General features: G+C 41.6%; 1 protein-coding gene across 1 annotated transcript in view; it reads right to left on the bottom strand.

Annotated features, from left to right (window-relative positions):
- The window catches only part of fasn (fatty acid synthase), a 55,473-nt gene that overhangs the window by 17,947 nt on the left and 17,812 nt on the right, over positions 1–19,714 (bottom strand). The window contains exons 9-20 of the mRNA XM_012876225.3: positions 18,896–19,355; positions 15,326–15,513; positions 15,054–15,243; positions 14,542–14,636; positions 12,715–12,849; positions 9,823–10,026; positions 6,778–6,893; positions 6,478–6,653; positions 6,204–6,395; positions 4,545–4,625; positions 4,263–4,445; positions 2,533–2,712 (exon numbers count right to left, since the gene is read on the bottom strand). Coding sequence (XP_012731679.2) covers positions 2,533–2,712; positions 4,263–4,445; positions 4,545–4,625; positions 6,204–6,395; positions 6,478–6,653; positions 6,778–6,893; positions 9,823–10,026; positions 12,715–12,849; positions 14,542–14,636; positions 15,054–15,243; positions 15,326–15,513; positions 18,896–19,355 — 2,200 coding nt within the window. The remainder of the gene's footprint in view (positions 1–2,532; positions 2,713–4,262; positions 4,446–4,544; positions 4,626–6,203; positions 6,396–6,477; positions 6,654–6,777; positions 6,894–9,822; positions 10,027–12,714; positions 12,850–14,541; positions 14,637–15,053; positions 15,244–15,325; positions 15,514–18,895; positions 19,356–19,714) is intronic.

Genomic DNA, 19,714 nt, shown 5'->3' on the forward strand with positions numbered 1-19,714 from the left:
CTTTAAACAGATGGCAGGTTTTTAAAGTAAATGTTGTCCATGGCCTCCTGAAGCAGCTGACAGGTACCCAGAGGCCAGAGAGACTGTGGCTTCAGAGGTTGCCGAGGCATAAACTCAGCCATCAGAAGAATTCAGAGAGGCTATGGAGAGAGCCTTTCAGCTGGACAAGGTTGAAGATTTGGAAGAATGTGATTCCATCACTGTGGCCAAGGTCAGCGAGGTAGTAAAAAAAAAAAAAAAAAAAACAACATCCTTTTTGGCAGGGCACCAGATGTGGATGAGATTCGGTTTAAGATTCTGCAGGCAAAGGAGCTGGAAAGCTTTTCAACCAGCACTGCTCCCTACAGACTTAATAGGCCCGTTTACACTACACCTAAAAACCGAGCCATGCCGAGACCGGTCCGAGCTTGGTCCAGTTAACTGAGATAAATGCAGCCGTTTACACACAAGAGTTATCTCGGTTACCGAGCTCGGACTGGTCTCGGCTCGGTTAAAAAAATGTAGTGTAAACGGGCCTAATAAGTGTTTACATCCCTGCTGTCTCTGCAGTTATTTTACTCTTGTTAATAGTTTGCTGTTTATGCATAAACATATATACACATTTTGTGCAAAAAAGGGCTGAGATAAAAAAATAAAGCTCTCAAATGACTGGCCCCCCTGGGGTCTGGACCTGTTGGCCCCATGGCCCAATCTCAGATAAGCAGGAGACAATGGATGGATGGTTGTTATTTGGTGTTTCCCCGGTTACGAGAGTAGTTAAAAGAAGGTGACATTCCACTGATTTCATGAATTGGTTCATCACCAGGTCAGGCAGTTAAACAAATAACCACAGAATCTAATCTGGCTTTTACCCTGCTGAACTCTGAGTTATCAGAAATAAAAGCTTAATCTAGAGCATTAACTTCCATTTTAGACTGACCCAACTATTAAAGGTTTTCTTTTATTAAAAATGTATATTACAATATTTCATTAACAAATGGAAAACGATCACAGGCTTTTATAGTTGCTGTAACACAACCTTTACCTAAAGAAACCTGTTCTTGATGCAAAGATTTTTTTGTTTATAGAGAGTAAAAATGTTCAGGGAGCATATTAAGACTTAAAGGAGCAATAAGTAATAACCCTGGGAACTGTCACATGATTGGCTGAGGAACCAGGAAGTAAAGTCGTTCCCACCATACCTCTAGGGTTGAAAGGAGAAAAACGTGACTAAGACATTGTTGATGGAGATGACCAATTGTTTATAAGGCAAGGCAAGGCAAGGCAAATTTATTTATATAGCACAATTCAGTACAAGACAATACAAAGTGCTTTACATGATTAAGATATACCAAAATAATAAAATGTAGATAGAAAATAGAATAAAAGCAAGTAGGGATAGAATGTAGTAACAAAAAAGAACATTAAAAACAGTAAAACTGTTTAACTAGAACAGTCAAAGGCAGTTTTAAACAGATGTGTTTTTAATCTTGATTTAAAAGAACTCAGGCTTTCCACACTTTTACAGTTTTCTGGAAGTTTGTTCCAGATCAGCGGAGCATAGGAACTAAATGCTGCTTCTCCATGTTTAGTTCTGGTTCTAGGTATGTGGAGTAGACTGGAGCCAGAAGACCTTAGTGGTCTGGAGGGTTGATACACTGATAACAAGTCTGTGATTTATTTAGGTGCTAAGCCATTTAAGGATTTATAGACTAACAGAAGTATTTTAAAGTCTATTCTCTGAGATACAGGGAGCCAGTGTAAGGACCTTAGAACTGGGGTGATGTGCTCTACTTTCTTAGTCTTAGTGAGGACGCGGGCAGCAGCATTCTGGATCAGCTGCAGCTGTCTGACCCACTTTTTAGGCAGACCTGTGAAAACACCGTTGCAGTAATCAATTCTACTAAATATAAACGCATGGATTAGTTTTTCCAGATCCTGCTGAGACATTAGTCCTTTAATCCTAGAAATGTTCCTCAGGTGATAGAAAGCTGACCTTGTAATTGTCTTTAGATGCTTTTGAAGGTTCAGGTCTGAGTCCATCACTACTCCCAGATTTCGGGCCTGATTGGTGGTTTTTAGCTGAAGCGACTGAAGCTGTGTGTTAACTTTTGATCTTTCCTCTATTGGTCCAAATATTATTACTTCAGTTTTGTTTTTATTCAATTGGAGAAAATTTTGGCACATCCATGCATTGGTTTCTTCTAGGCATTTACTCAGTTCCTGAATTGGTTCATAGTCACCTGGTGACATGGTGATGTAGAGCTGTGTGTCATCTGCATAGTTATGGTAGCTGATGTTGTTGTTTTTTATTATCTGAGCTAGAGGGAGCATGTAGATATTGAATAGGAGGGGACCCAGGATGGACCCTTGGGGAACCCCACATGTGATTTTTTGTCATCTCTGATGTAAAGTTACCATATATACCATTTATAGGGAATGTTACTTCCATCCCAGGTGACAAATGAGAATGATTTAGGTTGATTTTACAGTAAACTTCTTATTTATTGCTCCTTTAAAAATTTCAAGCTTGAACATAGTGATTAAACCCACCTTGCATTTCATCTGTGTGCTTGCACACTTTGTCCAGATGGACAGCAGGATCAATGGACACGGAGCGGATTCTGGTCGGCAAACGCAAACTGCGGCCCGGTAGCCCGACCACCATCATCTGCAGCATGGTGTCTAAAAAGGTCACCCAGTTTCCTGTCCATTGCAGCTTTCCGCTATCCCCTGAAAACAAACATTAAATAGGCTAGTGAGCAAACATCATGTAGTGAGGTGCAACAAAGGATCAGCACACATCGTTGTAAAACATTAAAGGACTAATGTATGATAGCATTACTTAAAACAGAAGATCCGACCCCTTGTGCTCAGGGTTCAGTGTCCATGGTGTTTTAAATGTATCCCTGCTCTAGCAAACCCAGATCAAATTAATGCATTACCTCCTCAGCATGTCACTAGGCTCTGCATGACCACTTTATTCAAATAAGGTATACTAAAGGTTGGGGAGCACTGGTAAAAAGACAAAAGTAGTTGAGCACCAAGAAGGAACGGTCAAAACAGGATGCAATTTGGTACCAGAGCAGATCTATTATACGGATATACATGGGTTGATTTTTAAGAAGCGTCATTTTTAAGAAGTTATGTTTAGACTGGTAGACACAGAAGCGATGCACATGGTGGCATCACAAGGTAAGCAATATGTTAGCATATGTATGTCGCAGGATCATCTGGCACAGGAGATACCTCTGCATTGGACGTCTGAGGACCTTTCATAAGCCAACTTAATGGTCTACATGAATCAGGGGATTGTAGCATGAAACCATGGCCCAGTACTGAATCTAATGTGAGGGAACCCATGAACATCATGGTTTTGGTCCCCCTAGACTCATGGTGTCCAAAGTCAGTCCTGTTTTAGTTGTTGTCCTGGTTCAACACCGCTGAACCTAATGAGTGCTTCATTAGCAGGCCTCTGCAGACCTTGATGACAAAATGAGAAGGAAGTCATTCATTTGAATCAGCAGTGTTGGAGCAGGGACAGATCTAAAACAGGAGACCAGCCATCGAGGACTGGAGCTGGACACGCCTGGTCTAGACAGACCGATTCACACTACAGAGCCCCTCTCACAGCTTTGCTGACTGCACACAGGTTTTAGGCAGCATGCCTAGATGACTGGCATCAACAAGAATCATTATGATTGTCCAAGATGCAAGATTACTACTCTACCATGATCAGAGATGACTGAGATCTTTATTAAAGGGATCATAAACAGTATGACCAATTTGAGTAGATCTGGATGGAATCACAGGAACGTGGGTGGGATCTGCTAAATTTATGGAAACGCACTAATACTACTGTTGGTGTAGTGGGTCTCTAGGTCAGCGGTTCTTCATCCTGGACCTCAGAACCCACTTCCCTGCATGTTTCAAATGTCTCTGCTCCGGCACACTTGAATCACATGATTGCAGGTCGTTACTCAGTGACTCCTTGCCTCTGCAGTCACCAGGGACAGCTGCCCACTACGATCTTTCTACAACACAACAACCAGCTGTACACATCACACATGCCTGTGGTCTCCTTGCTGTGTCTCTCCCCAGACCAGCCAGCTCCACAGAACTTTCATCCAGACCAACAGATGTAGGATCAGACAACACTGACCAAGAGCTGACCGGCTACATCTTTCAATTCATGTCCACCGCCATGACTTTGTGTTTAACTTGTCAGTGAGTGTTTTACAGAAAAGGCCAGCTTTAGATGCTGAAGCATAGATCTGCTTTACCTTCACTGCTGGACTCCAAGATGCCTTGGAAAGCTTTTCCATAGTCGTAGCCACGGAGTCGCAGTTCTTTGTAGACGTCATGTGACTTAAGCTTCATACTGGGGTCATTTATTTTCTCATCTTCCTGAATTATGGGAACTTGAAACGGATGAAGGTCTGCGTCCTCAAGGATGCTTACTTTACCTGCCATCACACCAAATCAAATTCAGTGAAACATGAAGTTAAAGATTCAGATTGTGTGCACTTGCTGGAAAACACACTGAAGATACAAAGAGTACTCACCACTAACAACCAGGTTTCCATTCTCCGACACCTCAAACTTGTTGGTGGCCGGCATGAGGTGCACCTCCAACTGAACAGAGCCTGCAATCAACACAAGTGTGGAGACATTAGGCTTGTCAAAACCGCTGTGATGTAGCTCATACAAAAACAGTTTTTTCAAGATACCAATTTGCCTCAAAATCAATATAAACAGACATTTTCTGAATTTGCCAGACAAATACATGGCACTGCTGCAGACTCAGACACCTAGGCCCTGCCCTCTTGCAGCAGCTTAGAGGATGGCTGTGAACCAAAAGTGAGCTGCTGCTAGAAGTTTAAAACTCCAATGATATGGCAAATTTGCGACTTCATTGCTTGAAAAAGAAATTCAAAAGAGCGTTGTTAGTAGGTATTTTTCCTATGAGGGAGAAGAACAGCGGAAGCTGAAAGACATCGCCTACTGGTGGTGACTAAAAGACGACTCGGACCAAGCTTCATAAAGACCAACACTCTTTTTATCAGGGAATCCAAAAGGTCATTAAAACTCTCATGTGTGCAACAACAGAGTGTTAAACATGTCTGACACCTAGAGCTTGCCCACCCCCCCACCCCCCCACTACTGTGTTCAGTAGCAAAGTAATTATCTGTTATTAATAATTAGAAAATAAGTAACGTACAAAACCATGCGCTGCACATTCAAATGTTCATTCAAAACTTAACAGTTTTGTGCTTAAAACCTTTTTTGAGGCCTCTGAGTAAAGTTGACAAAAGAGAAAATTGTCTGTAATCTCCCCAACTCGCTATGGTTCATCACCTTTTGATCGAAAATAAGCAGAACACACAGAACCCGAACAGGTGCTTGTGCTAAATCAATTTGCGTGCGCCAGATCCTGGATTATATTATATTGTTCAGTTTTATGTTCAATTACAAACTTCCATCGAGGAAGTTTTTTTTCCCCCCTAACTGGTAATGCTGGTGATGCCATTACTTATTGGTTTAACACTAATCAAGACAAAAATGAAATACTGTTATACTATTGCTGATTATATTCTCTTAACCTATATTAGATCTTTATATACCTTAAAAAAAGATTCCACAGTAGGGCTGGATACAAAAGAAAAAGCATATCAATAAAATGTAAATCATATTCATTGCTATAGATAATTATCAAAAAATTCAAAACGTATATTTTAATTGCAGGCCTGGCTATTTTATGCCGTTGCTTAATGATCTATTAGATAAAGAACACAAACGCTGAATTCAAACTCAACTGCTCTCTGAACTCTTTGAAGGGGGCGGAGCTTGGTGATGGAGCGTGACTGGGTCTGCATTTGTGATTGGTTGGGAGGTTGACATGACTGTAATATTAACCTACATGGCTAGGATGCAAAAGGAAGGAAAACTGTTCTATTGAACTTTTTATTGACCATTTTTTCTGTCGCACCACATGTCTATCGATTGATATATATTGTTATTGAATTATCGTCCAGCCTTATTCCACAGCGTTGAAAATGGTGTGAAGAATTTTTCTAAGCAATGGTATCAATATTTAAATCTTATTATCATGACAATCTTGACAAAGAGAATGAAGCAGCTTAACAGACAATAAGATCATTAGTCCATCACTTATGAGGATGACTAATCAACAGCATCCACGCTGAGCCCTGCTGGTCTCTCACCAGACTTTGGCAGGATTGTAGCCCTGTGGATGTTCACATCCTCAAAGTTGATAGGAGTGCTTTCCATGGCAACCCCGCGGCTCCTGACCAAGGTGCGCCAGGCCAGCACCAGGTAACCCGTTGCTGGGTAGAGGTAGCGTCCATCGATGCAGTGTTCAATGAGATAGTAGTCCGCTGACTCTGGGTTTATCTCTGTTTCAATAAGAGAGACTGTGGTGAACCAGAGTAGTCACAAGAAATTTGATTTTGTACAATCAGTTTGTTTGTCTTTTACCAATATTATAGATGGTGGCAGATTTAGATCCTCCTGAGCTGTTAGAAAAATGCTCTACTTTAGGGATATCCCAAGCCTGAGAATGGTCCCACTGCACTATGGGAGAGATCATCGGGGTGCCAACTGGCACAGGGTAGCTCACCGCTGGGTACAAGCCATTAGGATCCAAGTTGATCCTGAATAAGTTAAATTAAAAGTACTCAGAAAAATATTCATTCTTTGAGGGCAAAAATAAACCCAAAATAACAAAATACTGAAAAACAAAACACGAAATGAGGAAGGTTTGAAGCGCTTACTTACCCATTCATGTAGAGTTTGCCAATGTTTGAGAGGAAGAACTCAAGGTTGTTGGGATGACCTCTCTTCATTAAAGGAAGGATTGAACAAGACTGCTTCAGACTGCGCTTAAGGATGGCCTAAGAAGAAAACACTTGTAATCAGAAATCAGGGAATTTAAAACAGTCTCCACCACAAATCTGAGGAGAATCTAGTTTATGTGGTCTCTGCATGAAGATCTAAGATCGCCATGATACTCCTGCCAAAGAACATGAAATTTCTTTCTGTAAACACACACTTTTTACCCAGCAGGGTCTTCCAAAGGCTCGTCACATGGATAGTCAAACTGAACTTCATACCTTTACAGTGGTTTAAACAACCACTCAATCAACTCTGCTTTTAACATGAACTACGCCATGTATCTGCAAAAGCCTGCACACACTGTCCCTTTCAGCTTTTATTTTGTTTTCGCTAGTTTCTATCTTTATACTTAATGTCTGTATGCTGTGAGCGTGTCAAGTTCCTTGTTTGTTTGTTTAGATAACCTTAGGCCATAAAGTGGGCTCTGAATCCTTATTTTCTCTGAATATTGCGCTGAAATTACTTCTTTTAAAGACAAAGCTGTTTTATAGTCAATGTCAATGAGGATATTTCAAAAGCAGAAAAGCTGATGGCTGATCTTCCACACCAATTATTTTAAATTTGTGTGGTTAGACCATTTTTACCTTTCTGATCATTTCATTACATAGGACCTGACTTTTGCCTTTTGATTTATAGTTAAACATGAACTTCTACATTGGGTAAAATAAAGACTGAACACATCATAATTTTCTAGGTAAAGAAATCAGTAAAGGAAGCATCTTACCAAATATTAGTAACAACTCTTGCAGTCCACACATGCAAACAAATCAAACTATAGATGCCTATTAATTAAGCTGTGTGATATAACATGGAATAACACAGGGAAACGGGAGGTGCAAAAAGTAAGTCTCGACACCAGCTGAAATCGACGGTTAGAAAGCAGTTCTGCCACTTAGTGTGAACTAATATCAGCTGATTTAGTCCCAAATAACCCCCAAAAAAATTCCCTTAAGAAATGTTGCATGATGGACAAAACCAGTGAGCTCTCTTGAGACCTTTGCAGTCTTCGTGTTGCAAAACACACTGACAGCATTGGTTACTGAAGAGTTTCTAAACTCCCGAAGGTCCCACTGAGCAGCGCTGGGGCCATAATCCTGAAGTGGAAAGACCATGATTACACCATACACCGTCCACAACCAGATGAACCCGGAGAGATTTTTGACAGGATCCAATTCCATTCGGTTTATATAGCGCCACATCACATCACGTGTGTCTCAGAGCCCTTTCAAGAGCAAATTGCCACTTCTGGAACACTTAACTGACCTGTATGCACACTTACTACACTTTATTAAAGAAAGGCAGGTTAAAACACGTTCTATGTTTGCCAAACAACATTTGGAAAGGCCTGTAATATAAAAAGGGACAATATAGTCTGGTCAGATGAGAGGAAAATCGAACTCTCTACATGCCATGTTTACAGGTGAAAAGAAACAGGCAGACCACATAATTAAAGGAAAGCTAAATGGACAAAAATATCAAGATACTGTTACTAAAAATCTGCTGCTTTCTACTAAGACGAAGGCGACAAGAGGGCGGACGTTTCAAAAAGACCAAGTTTAGACTAATTTATGGACAGCTATGGTTTGATTTGTTTGTATGTGTGGAGAGGAGGGGTTGTCATCTACAGCTGCACTGCAAAAATGGATCTAAAAATAAGTAGAATGTTCTTAAAGTTAGTGTATTTGTCCTTGATTTGAGCTGGTAAATAAGATTATCTGCCAATGGAATGAGTATTTTGACCCCTAAAATAAGATAATTAGATATCCTGCACTTGAAATAAGATGATGGAGATGAATTGTTCCTATTTTAAGTGCACAAATCATCTTATTTACCTGCTTAAATCAAGGACAAATACACTAACTTTAAGAACATTTTACTTATTTTTAGTTCTGTTTTTGTAGTGTGGTGAGAATGTCATGTCAATTACACCATTAGAAATATGTTTACTTAGAAAATTGATGTATTCAATACTTATTTTATACACTGTTTGTACTAGCAGGCTGAAGAGGTCGCTTCCTCATGATTATCTGACTCCAGAGAGCTGCAGGTGGGGCCTTTCAGGTGCCCCTCGTGTATCGTGTTAGCAGATTTGCTCCGCCTCACACCCAGCGTCTGAAAGACTCCCCAGTACAGATGATAACCCTGGGAACGGTTCAGGTGAGATAAGCTGAAGCTCATTGTTCACCAAGATACAGCTGGTTGAAGAAGTGATATTAATTCAGAAGAACACAGAGACAGGAGCCCTGCAGATCACCTGACTGACCACCAATGGGCTGCAGTGCCAGGACCTTTACACTTTTACCATCTAAACAGACAACCAGGGGCGCCATATAGGGGAGAAAAATTAGACAAAAAATTAAACAAAAAAGAACATTTTATATAAATGTATGAGCTTTCAGGATGATTTAGATTTTTTTTTTTGTCATGGGCCCCAAAATTCGTGGTGGCACCCTGGACACAACACTGTGTTGCTCACATTATCAGGTGGCTATGCTGAAGCATGGGTGAAGCTACAAGACACGGCGTGGCATCATTTGCACATTTTGCAGAAAATGCTCATTTAAAGACAGTCACTCTCCTTTTGAAGTGTTTCACAAAACATCTGAATCAGCTTAAAGTTAATGTAAGATGTATGGATGCTACAGCACAGTTTTTCATGGTAAAACTGTCATCATTTCTAGGGCCTCTTTAAAAACACATTGCAGATCATTTCCTCCATATTTACCCCGAGTTTGAAAGCACTGACTGGCCACAGGCATAGATATTTAGGAGCCCATCAAAGCAAAAATAGCCACAGTGCAATCTAAAAAATGTTCCCCCCTTAAGATCCAAGATGCAGCAACAGCAAGTAGTAAGTAAGTAAAGTTTATTTACTTTAGCAAAAGAAGAGCATATGATGTTTTTTTTCAGCAGCATGACAGGACCTACCTGCAGCAGAGCATGAGGCGCTATCTCCACCACCACAGCATTATCAGGCACCAGGCTGAGGGCCTCCTGAAACAGCACAGGGCTCAGCAGGTTGTTGACGTGGTAGTCAGCTGAGCTGTACTTAGCCAGAGGAGAGTCCCACTCAGACTGAGGAATGCTGGTGCTGACCCAACGAGGGGAGCGCTGGCGTGGCTCCTTGATTACCTGTGGATAAGATAGTAAAGATCAGCAGATATTGGTGTGAAACATGCTGACTCAAATTCAGTTAGTCAACCACCCTGACATTGGCAAGTGTGTAAAGCACAGTATATCATGGGGTTCTAATCAGAAAACAGATTTAGTGCTGTAGAGAATATCTGCGTGATTTTAAATCATACTACTGTGTAATTAACCATCACATTCTTATACAGCTACCAATCTGACCTTTTGACCCTCCTGATGATAATTTCTATCCTGAAACAGCAGGACTTGACTCATTTCTCAGTGCTATAATCAAATACTAAACCAGAGATAATGTTGCTACAGTTTAGCAACCAGAGGAAATTCTCATGAGCTGGGATCAGATTGTAAACCTTTTTATCAAATAGATGTATTTCCATATTTACTTGTACTTGATTAAGGTGTGACAATTATAAAGATAAGCAACACAGACTAAAACTACTTGTACTGATGCTCATGATCACAGATGACCATTCAGCAACTACTTATTCAACTGATTAAGCTCCAGGAGCTTTCAGGTTTTTTTTGGAGATTTCTCCAAAGGAGGAAAAAACGTCTCCTTTTCTTTCTCTGGTCTCTGGCTCTCTCAAAGAATGAGGACCAGGGTCCAGGAAGAAAATGGGTCCAGTTCCATTTTGGGGATTCCACCTTATGCATTAAGAATCCTGATTGTCCTCTGCTCAGGTCGCACATTGGCAGGAGCCCAGCATCCCCTCTCCGTCTTTTGAGACTGGGGAACATTGGTGCCAGTCCTTTGAGTCGGCCTTGGGGATCATCCCACAGAGGGTCAGCCTCGGTTAATCACTTTCACGCCAGTGTTAGACAGTAATGGCACCACTGAGTCCTGCTGCAGCAATCAGCCCAAAAAGAAAAAAAAAGGGAAACGTCTCCAAGCATCGGAATGCAAAAAGAAGCCCCTCTTTGGAGTGGCAGAAACAATCAGCCAGGGGTGGTACCAATCAGCAGATGGCATCAGAGCAGATATGCGTCGTTGGTGACCTTTGATCTTCAAATAACATCTCAGCTAACTCTATCAAAGAGAGACGTTTTTCACACAGGACCAGAAAAGGTCTTTCACCCTTCAAAACAATAACCTCTCAAACAAACATTCAAACATGACAGCTAGCATTGCACCAATAATCTGATTTAATCATCAAGTCAGATTCCCATCATTAAAAGAAACATCCATTTAAAAGCCTAATTAGAGCCTCCGCTGGTCATTAAAATGATCCAACTGCCTAACCTTGTCCAGCAGAACAAAGGAACAGCCGGTGCCTTGTACCGACCAAACTCTGGCTGACTGGTGCAACTGGAGCTCTTCAGCTCTAAGGCTGCTTTCAGACAGGGAGGGGAACGCTCTATGCTGGGGAGGATCGCGCTGGTTCAGCATAAAGAACCACACAGAGCGGAGACCAGTGTGGCAGCCTGTCCTACCACTCTTCAATAGAAAACAGCAAAAACAGCTTTGGGTTCTGAAGGGCGGCGGGACCGGCTAACAGTAATCTATTCCCAAACAGCAAACAGGCTTAAACCGGAGGAAACCGGACTTTCTGAAAACGTTTCGGCACCTATCCAGGAGTCTTTGTCAATTCTGGTGGCTCACACTTGAACAACCTGTAGCTGGTGCTCTGCTGTTTTTAAGGACATGAAGGCTCATCCTCCCAGGCGGATTCTAAGTCAGATGTAAATCAATGACCCACCAGTCACCGTCCTGGGTCGTTAGAAGCTATCGCTTGGTGTGAGTGGAGTACTTGGTGACCTGAATCACGATAAGACTGCTTTGGAATTCTCTTTGGAATATGTTGGAGGACCGAGCTGTAAACACTGGGGAGTTGGAAGTGCAATCCTCCGCTGTGTTTGGTGATGGCTTTTCTCTATTGACCAAGATGGTCACCCCTCTTTCAAACCATCTGTTCTCTCTGTCCTAAATCTGGACATCATTGTCATCAACAGAGCGCCCTTCGTTCTTGAGGTGCAGGTGAACTGCTGAATCTTGCCTCAAGCTGCCGGCCTTCCTGTGCTGTGCCATGCGTTTATGTAGCTGTTTAGTTTCTCCTATGTAGGAGTCTGAGCAGCTCTCGCTGCATTGGACCGCATACACAACACTGCTCAGCTGTGGTTTGGGTGTTCGGTCTTTGGGATTAACCAGTTTTTGTCTGAGAGTATTATTAGGTTTGATATTTACTGGTATGTTGTGTTTGGAGAAAATTCTCCTGAGCTTCTCAGAAACTCCCGACACATATAGAATGACAATGTGTTTGTGTCTCTCTGTTTTATCCTCTGTGTTCAATGCCGTGTTGAATTTTCTGCCAACTATTCCCAAACACGCAGAAGAGGATTTTGTGTCCTTACCCACCACAGAGGGTTGTGCTCCAGTTAAAGGCTGGTCTCGGAGAGTCACAGAGACCCACACTTCAGTCATAAAACATTAACCCACTGCTTCATATGTGAATGCAGCCTTAGTCAGGACAGGGAAAAAAAAGGCTTTTCTGTTTCTGGAGACTACACTGACTGATCCGAGGGGAGAATAATCAATCAGCTAAAATATCACATCTTGGAGGTGCCTTAGTCTACCCTGGTAATTAATTAAGCAAGAAAAAAATTACCTGAAATGTGATTTCTCTAAAAGAACTTAAAAGTTGCGTACTATTGAATCCAAACAATGCTGCATACCTTTTTTAGAGCAGCCAGCAAGCTAGGAGCAATGGAGGCCATGTAGTAGGAATGGAAAGCCACACCGGCACTGCGGACCTCTTTTGCAAACACTCCTTGCTCCTTTAATTCAGACACAAATGTACGAACTGCTTCCTGCAGAAAAAGACACATACAAAAAGCAATTAGTGACGACCCGTGTACCTGATAAAAACATCAGTCAGGCAGATAGCCTGGCTTACTGTGTATCTGAATATAATGCATATGACGGGCAAGTGGCTCTGTGATTAAACAGCGGAAGGCAGTGTGTTTCCAGGGCCAGAAGGTTGGTTGATTTTTTATTCTGAATACAATTATTTGCACGGTGTGTTGTTGGTCAGTGCAATCATCTGAGTTCATGAAGGAAAAAAAAGTGTGGAAACATTATGCCTAGTTGTGTGTGCGTGTTATGTGTAATCTGAGCTGATATTTAATCAAAAATGTCATTATGGTAACAAATAATGACAATAAAGATTCCTGATTTTTGAATTCCGTATCGTCTCAAGGCACTTCACAAAAAAAGTTAATTTTATCAAATCACATAGACAGATTCCAATTGATCCTGGTTATCAAACAATGCAGTCAGTTTATTATTTAGAGTGGGTAAAAGTTTTGTGTCTAAAGACACTCAGCAGAATGCGTTGAGTCATTGACTTGTAGCTGCATACTCATCCAGGAGGATGTAGATGCAGCTGCAGCGGACAGCAGCGGACAGCGGACTTGCATTGTGTTGTTTATTTTGCAGCAGTCTCTCATACTGAGCCTGCATGTAGCAACAGTGGAGAGGAAAATTCCCCTTTAACAGGAAGAAACCGGCAGCAGAACCAGAACCAGGCTCAGCATTAACGGTATGAGAAGACAGAGCAGACACACAAAAAGAACACAGAAGCACTGATCCAGGAGTACTTTCTATGTGAGGAAAAAAGTAAAAAATGTATCTTGGAAAGAAACACTGTTAAGTAGATCAGCTCTATGGCAGTTTTTAAGCCTAGAGGATGAAAGAGAGCACAGACAATTAGTCCCAGTAAAAGCTCAGCCAATAGACATGTCTAGGAGAGAAACAGGGACAAGTGCATCATCTTTAGAAGGAGAAACAAGAAGTTCTTGGCAGCGGTAGTTCAACAGAAATTCATTGCAGAGTGTTTCCGTAATGAATTATAAACATTGTACATCTCTATTTATGCCAGTCTGTTACTTTGTGTTTCTGTCTCCTGTTTGAATAGTTCTTTATAACTACACTTTGACTGACATGATATTCAGTTTTATTCTGTGTGAGTCGACCCAATTTTTTTACACTTGCACAACACTGGTTTCAGCCTCTGTGAACTTTCTCCCATCAGTGGTTGCAACACAGTCCTGAGGCACTCCAGTTGCATGTGGATGTCAGACGCTGATCTGCTTTCACGCAGCTGGACAGCATGTAGGACTTTTATTTTATTTCTTTCACTGCTGCATCGGACAGAATAAAGAACCTGACCTGGCTGCTGTTTTAGGCTTGTTGTCAACCAGTCTTTGTCTAACAGTGTTAGGTTTAAAAAGCATATTCCAATAATGTGTTTCAAAAATACCCAAGCCCATCTTTTCTGTGTTATACACAAAACAGGAGCAGGAGTTGTCTGAAGGATCAGGGACACTCTTTCAAAGACATTCAACACACTGGACACACACTGAGATGGCTTGTGTTGTAAAAGACATTATCAGCTAAATATGAATATGCAAAAGATGAGCAACACAATCATGTCAGTCAGCTCGTGTGTTCAGATTTATAGACTTATAATTTAAAGCAAAAGAAGCAAAGGAAAGTCTAACCTCGGGACCTGAGATGGTAACAGAATCCTCGGCATTGTGACAGGCTGGAACGACTCCCTTAGGACACTGACTGATGCACTCCTCCCAGGTCAACCCTGGAAAACCACAGCAGGTTTAATCACTCAAATATCAAATGGAATAAACCAACAATTAAAGCAGAAAATTCTAAATCTGACCATGGTTAAATCATTAAATATACCACAATCTCCTTTTTCTGCCTTCATTAAAAGCTCAAACACAATCCATCCTTTTCAATCCATCAGTGATTTTTCTTTGTCATTTAAATTACTGTTTAACCACTTGGTCACCAGCAGCTACAACAACTATTATTGCTGATTTACAATCAAGAGATTAAGATCTCGGGCAGGTTGGATCACATCGTTGCCATATTCTTTAAAATATTAATTTCTTAGACTGGCTTTGAAATATCTAAATGATAAGGCTCCCGGGGCGCTCAGTGGTTCCTGTTAAAATGAGTCTGAACGACAGCTTAGAATGGGTCGGTTCCTTACCAACTGCGGCCATGCCTCCTGCAGGCAGGTTGGCGAATTTGATGCAGTGGCCTCTCCAGTAGGCAGCCAGAATGGCCTCGCTGTGGGTGAAGGAGCCGTCAGCATATCCGCAGGCCAGTTCTCCCACCGAGTGGCCTATGATGCCATCAGGCTGAAGACCCATCTTTCTGAGCAGATCAATTAGGGCTATCTGTAAACAGGTAGCAAAATAGGAGCTGTTTTAGGACTGGTGGTTGTAGCTTGGAGAGTGAAAAAGAAACGTGACTGTGTACCTGTATTGCAGCAAGACCAACAAAGGCATTAACGGTGTCCTCAAAGGTGGCATCAACAGCTTCACTGAGGAGCTGAGACACAACCAGGCCAGTGTCCTTCAGGGCAACATCCGACCGCAGAATGGACTCTCTGAAGTCCGGCAGCTGCATGAGACTGCGGCCCATACCGGCCCACTGTGTTCCCATACCTGTGGATGGAACGTAATCTGACTTCAACATGACAGCGTCAACCAAAAACACTGTCTGGGCAGCTCAGATATAGCTTTGCCCTTTTGCTGGACCATACTCAGCTGTCAACATCATCATGACCCAAACGGTTAGTTATGACAGGTGTTATATTTAGGGCAGTGTGATTTTGACAAAAATCTAAACTGTGATTTATTTGAACCATAATAGCGATTGCGATTTAATTTGGACTTTTCTCTGCATTAACCGGAAGCAACAAAAATGGTTTGTAAACAAGCATTATTTAAAACAAGAAACTTAGTTTTTTATTGAGCAGAATATCATTATTTAAGAGTACAGCTTGTTGAGTTGGAAGTCAATCCTTGTTAAACATAAAGTACAAAGTGAAACCAACAAACAAGTCTATGTTTTAAATAGTTTGACCGGTACTTAATGCTATTGTGAGATTCCTGAATGTTTCTGGTAAAAAATGTATGATTATATAAACTAAAATAATTACATTATCTTACTGCTGCAACCTTCTTCACTTCCATGGGGGGGGGGGGGGTAAACCCAATTTAAACCACCTAAAGGACGCATCTTATCCATTGTTGCATAGCCAAACATTGCAGACCTCTGCAATTAGGAAATTGTGCTTTTTAAAATTGAGATTATATTGCAAATGTGATTAATTGTGCAGCTCTAGTTGTACTGACCCAATGTATAAGTCCGTAAGTGCTTCAGTGGATACAAATATCTACACAGCTGCGTTAAAACAGTGGGTGAATGTGTTGGAAACAACTGAGCCATAACAAATCAGTTTACACATATACTGTAATGTATGTGATATACAATAGATTAAAATAGAAATATCTTTTATAGTCCCACAGTGTGAAAACTCAGGTGCACCTGCAAACAGCTGACAGGCAAATTGAAGCCTAGAGGTTCACACAAAGGTCAAAATATGTATTAAAAAAAAGAGAATATTCAGAGACTGCAGAGTCTCTTTCACAATTCCAGACAAAAACTAACAAATGTCAAATATAAATACAGCTGCAAACACATGGTTGCATAAGTGTGCACACCTTTGTTGAACATCTGTTTTAATTAAATTTCAGCATTCAGTGTTCTTTGGGAGGACTCTGTCAACCTCTCCCATCTTGACTAGGTAATATTTGCCCACTTGCCTTTAAAGGTTCCCCAGATCTGTAAGATTAAGAGGACCTCTCTTGCGCAGAACCCTCTAAGGAGACTTCACTGATCCTCTGATAGATTTAGTTCTGAGCAATCACAACTTTAACTTTCCTCTCATGTAGTCATTCTGTGCCTGGACTCTCTGCTAGATAGGTGTAGATGAGGATGGATGGCACATACCCAGCATCCCAGACCACTGAAGGTTTTTGGGTCCAATCTGACTGATATTTAGAACTGTTCAGAACTTTGTTTCAGTTTCACCTCCAACCCCAGATGTTGATTCTGCCACCCTCGTGTTTTACTGTAGGTACGGTGCTCCCACAGTGACGCAATGTGGTTTTTGTGCCCAAACCACTTGGTAGAAGTGTGGCCCAAAAGTTAAAGTTTGGTTTCGTTAGACTGCAACACATTCTCCCACTGTTCTTCAAGACAGTTTTGACATCCCTGAATGTTTCACTTTGGAAGAAAATACTTGTGTTTTACAGCCCTACTCCTCATTCTAGACATATGGAGATAGCAGGAAGCTGTTGCCACCTGTAGAACACAACCAGTACCTGATGGCAATCGGGTATTTTGACCCCTTAAAATAAGATAATTAGACATCCTGCACTTGAAATAAGATGATTGAGATGAATTGTTCCTATTTTAAGTGCAAAATTCTTATTCCATTGGCAAATCATCTTATTTACCTGCTCAAATCAAGGACAAATACACAAATTTTAAGAACATTTTACTTATTTCTAGTTCCGCTTTTGCAGTGCAGTGTTGCTGTAAGGATCTTGGCAGCCTCTGTGACCAGTTTTAAAGGAGCTAAAAGTATGATATTTACTGTAAAATCAACCTAGATCATTCTCATTTCTCACCCAAGATAGAGGCAACATTCCCTATAAAAAATGGGTCCTCTCCATAAATAATGTCACGTTTTTCTCCTTTCAAACCTAGAGGTACGGTCCGGAACTACTTTGCTTCAGAGAGTGGCCCGTGTTTACTTCCTGATTCCAGAGCCAGTCATTTGAAAGTTCACAGAGTTCCCAGAACAGAGCGCAGCATTTGGTATTTCATTTTGGCAAAAGAGCAGCAGCCTGCAGACATAGTAAGAGAAGCGGAGCAGAAGTAGACGAGAATACAACATCATATACCTATCCTGTGTAACTAAGAATTTAGGGATATTTCACAGCAGCAACGCACCGTTGAGTAAATGGCTGGTCTCCGTGAAAGGCATTGTGTATGTGTTATTCAGAGTTTAACCTCTAAGTATAGTTCCTTTAAGTGGTGGATATATAAGCCCCTTCTCTGAAAACTATGGCCGAACTTTATTTCAGGTCCGTCACCTTAATGGGGGCAAGCGTAAAACTCAAGAATAATGATTGTTCAAACTGAGTCAAAATGTACGCTTAAAGGCGTGCAGATGTATACAGCCAGGCTGTTTCAGGGTTTTTTTTCCCCCAATCTAATAAATTGTGTCGTTTCTGCTTGAATTATACAGGGCATGTGGATAAAGTTGAGAAGATTTTATCAAAGCCTCACGTTTTTACTTCACAAAAACCAGAATCTACCAGGTGTGTGTGTGATCTCCAGAGCCACTGTACCTCCAGCACGCCCTGAAAACTAGCCAATCACAGCTGGTTTCCTTCCACATTCCACGTCGCTATATCAATCAGCGAAATTTTACTAGGACGTCACCTTTCCAAAACATGTGGGTTCACATTGGTTTATAAAGCCTACCTCACTAAACAAGTTTGTCTGCACGCAGACACGTGTAATTGTAAGCTGGAAAGTTTGTGCTGAATTTTTTCCATCGGTGGCTGGGAGTTTCCACACCGACGGCTTTGCACTGATAACGTTTAGGTTGGACAGTACAAATCAACATAAAGGCTTTCTCTGATTTTTTTTTTTTTTTTTTTTTTTTGGAATAGCTGCTAAAAAACTAAAAGTGAAGATTAAGACAGAGGTTTTACTGTTTGCCTTGGCTGTCATTGGGTCTGCATAACCATCTAGATTTTTCACTGCTGCAGTATGCTGTGAATGAACTGTGTGCAGACTGGAACTGTTTGTGTGCCGTGTGGGTGACGATTACGATTAGGTTTGGTGGTTCTTCAGTGCCTGGGATGCAGTCACCTGGGCTTTAGTTAGTGCAGGAATGTTAGGATTAGCAACACAAGCTGATACTTGTCTGATTGCATAACTAAATGAGCATAGAAGATGACTCACCAGAGCAGATGTACCACAATGGTCTGGCTGACGCTTGCACCATCTGCACCTCCTTTATGTCACTGTCAGACCCAAGAAGAGCATAACCTCTGTAGGGCATGCTAGCAGTTGGGATTTCTGACACTCGGCTTAGCAACGACAAGAAGCTTTCATCGGTGCTGTGTTCCTTCCCCTTCTGGATGACCGCGTTCACTGCAGCCTCTGTGCGGCCACATGCTGGAAGCATTCTGGGAACCGTCCTCGGTAAAGTCGTATTTGATGGTTTACCAGCTGGGCGAAGGATGACGTGAACGTTCGAGCCACCGAATCCGAAGGAGTTGATCCCGACAATGCCTCCTCGAACAGGAATGGGCCGGTCAACAACTCGAACCCGACCATCACTTAGGGCAGGGATGTCAGGATTAGGATCTTTAAAGTGCAGGTTGGGAGCCCAAGTTCCTCGCTCCAAAGACAGGACCACCTGAGGAAAGAAGAAAATATCTGTAACTGCATAGAACACTATAACACTTTTGAGTTACCAGCTCAAGCTTCTTATGTATGCATCAGCAAATGTAGAAAGTCAATCTAAATTTATTTGCAGAGTGAAACAAATATATTTGAACACATTTCTATTGCCTTCTTCTGTTAGCTAAAACTTTCTGTGAGGCCAAACGGGCTTTCATAACAGTTTCCAGCCATTCATCCATTTTCTATACCCACTTATACGTCCAGCAACAGCCACTGGGCGAGAGGTGGGGTACACCCTGGACAGGTTGCTAGTCCATCACAGGACAGTTTCCAATTTGCACATTTGGAATTTTGCTAAATCCAGACAGCAAC

Source organism: Fundulus heteroclitus, chromosome 10, assembly GCF_011125445.2.
Source record: "Fundulus heteroclitus isolate FHET01 chromosome 10, MU-UCD_Fhet_4.1, whole genome shotgun sequence".
Lineage (NCBI taxonomy): Eukaryota > Metazoa > Chordata > Actinopteri > Cyprinodontiformes > Fundulidae > Fundulus > Fundulus heteroclitus.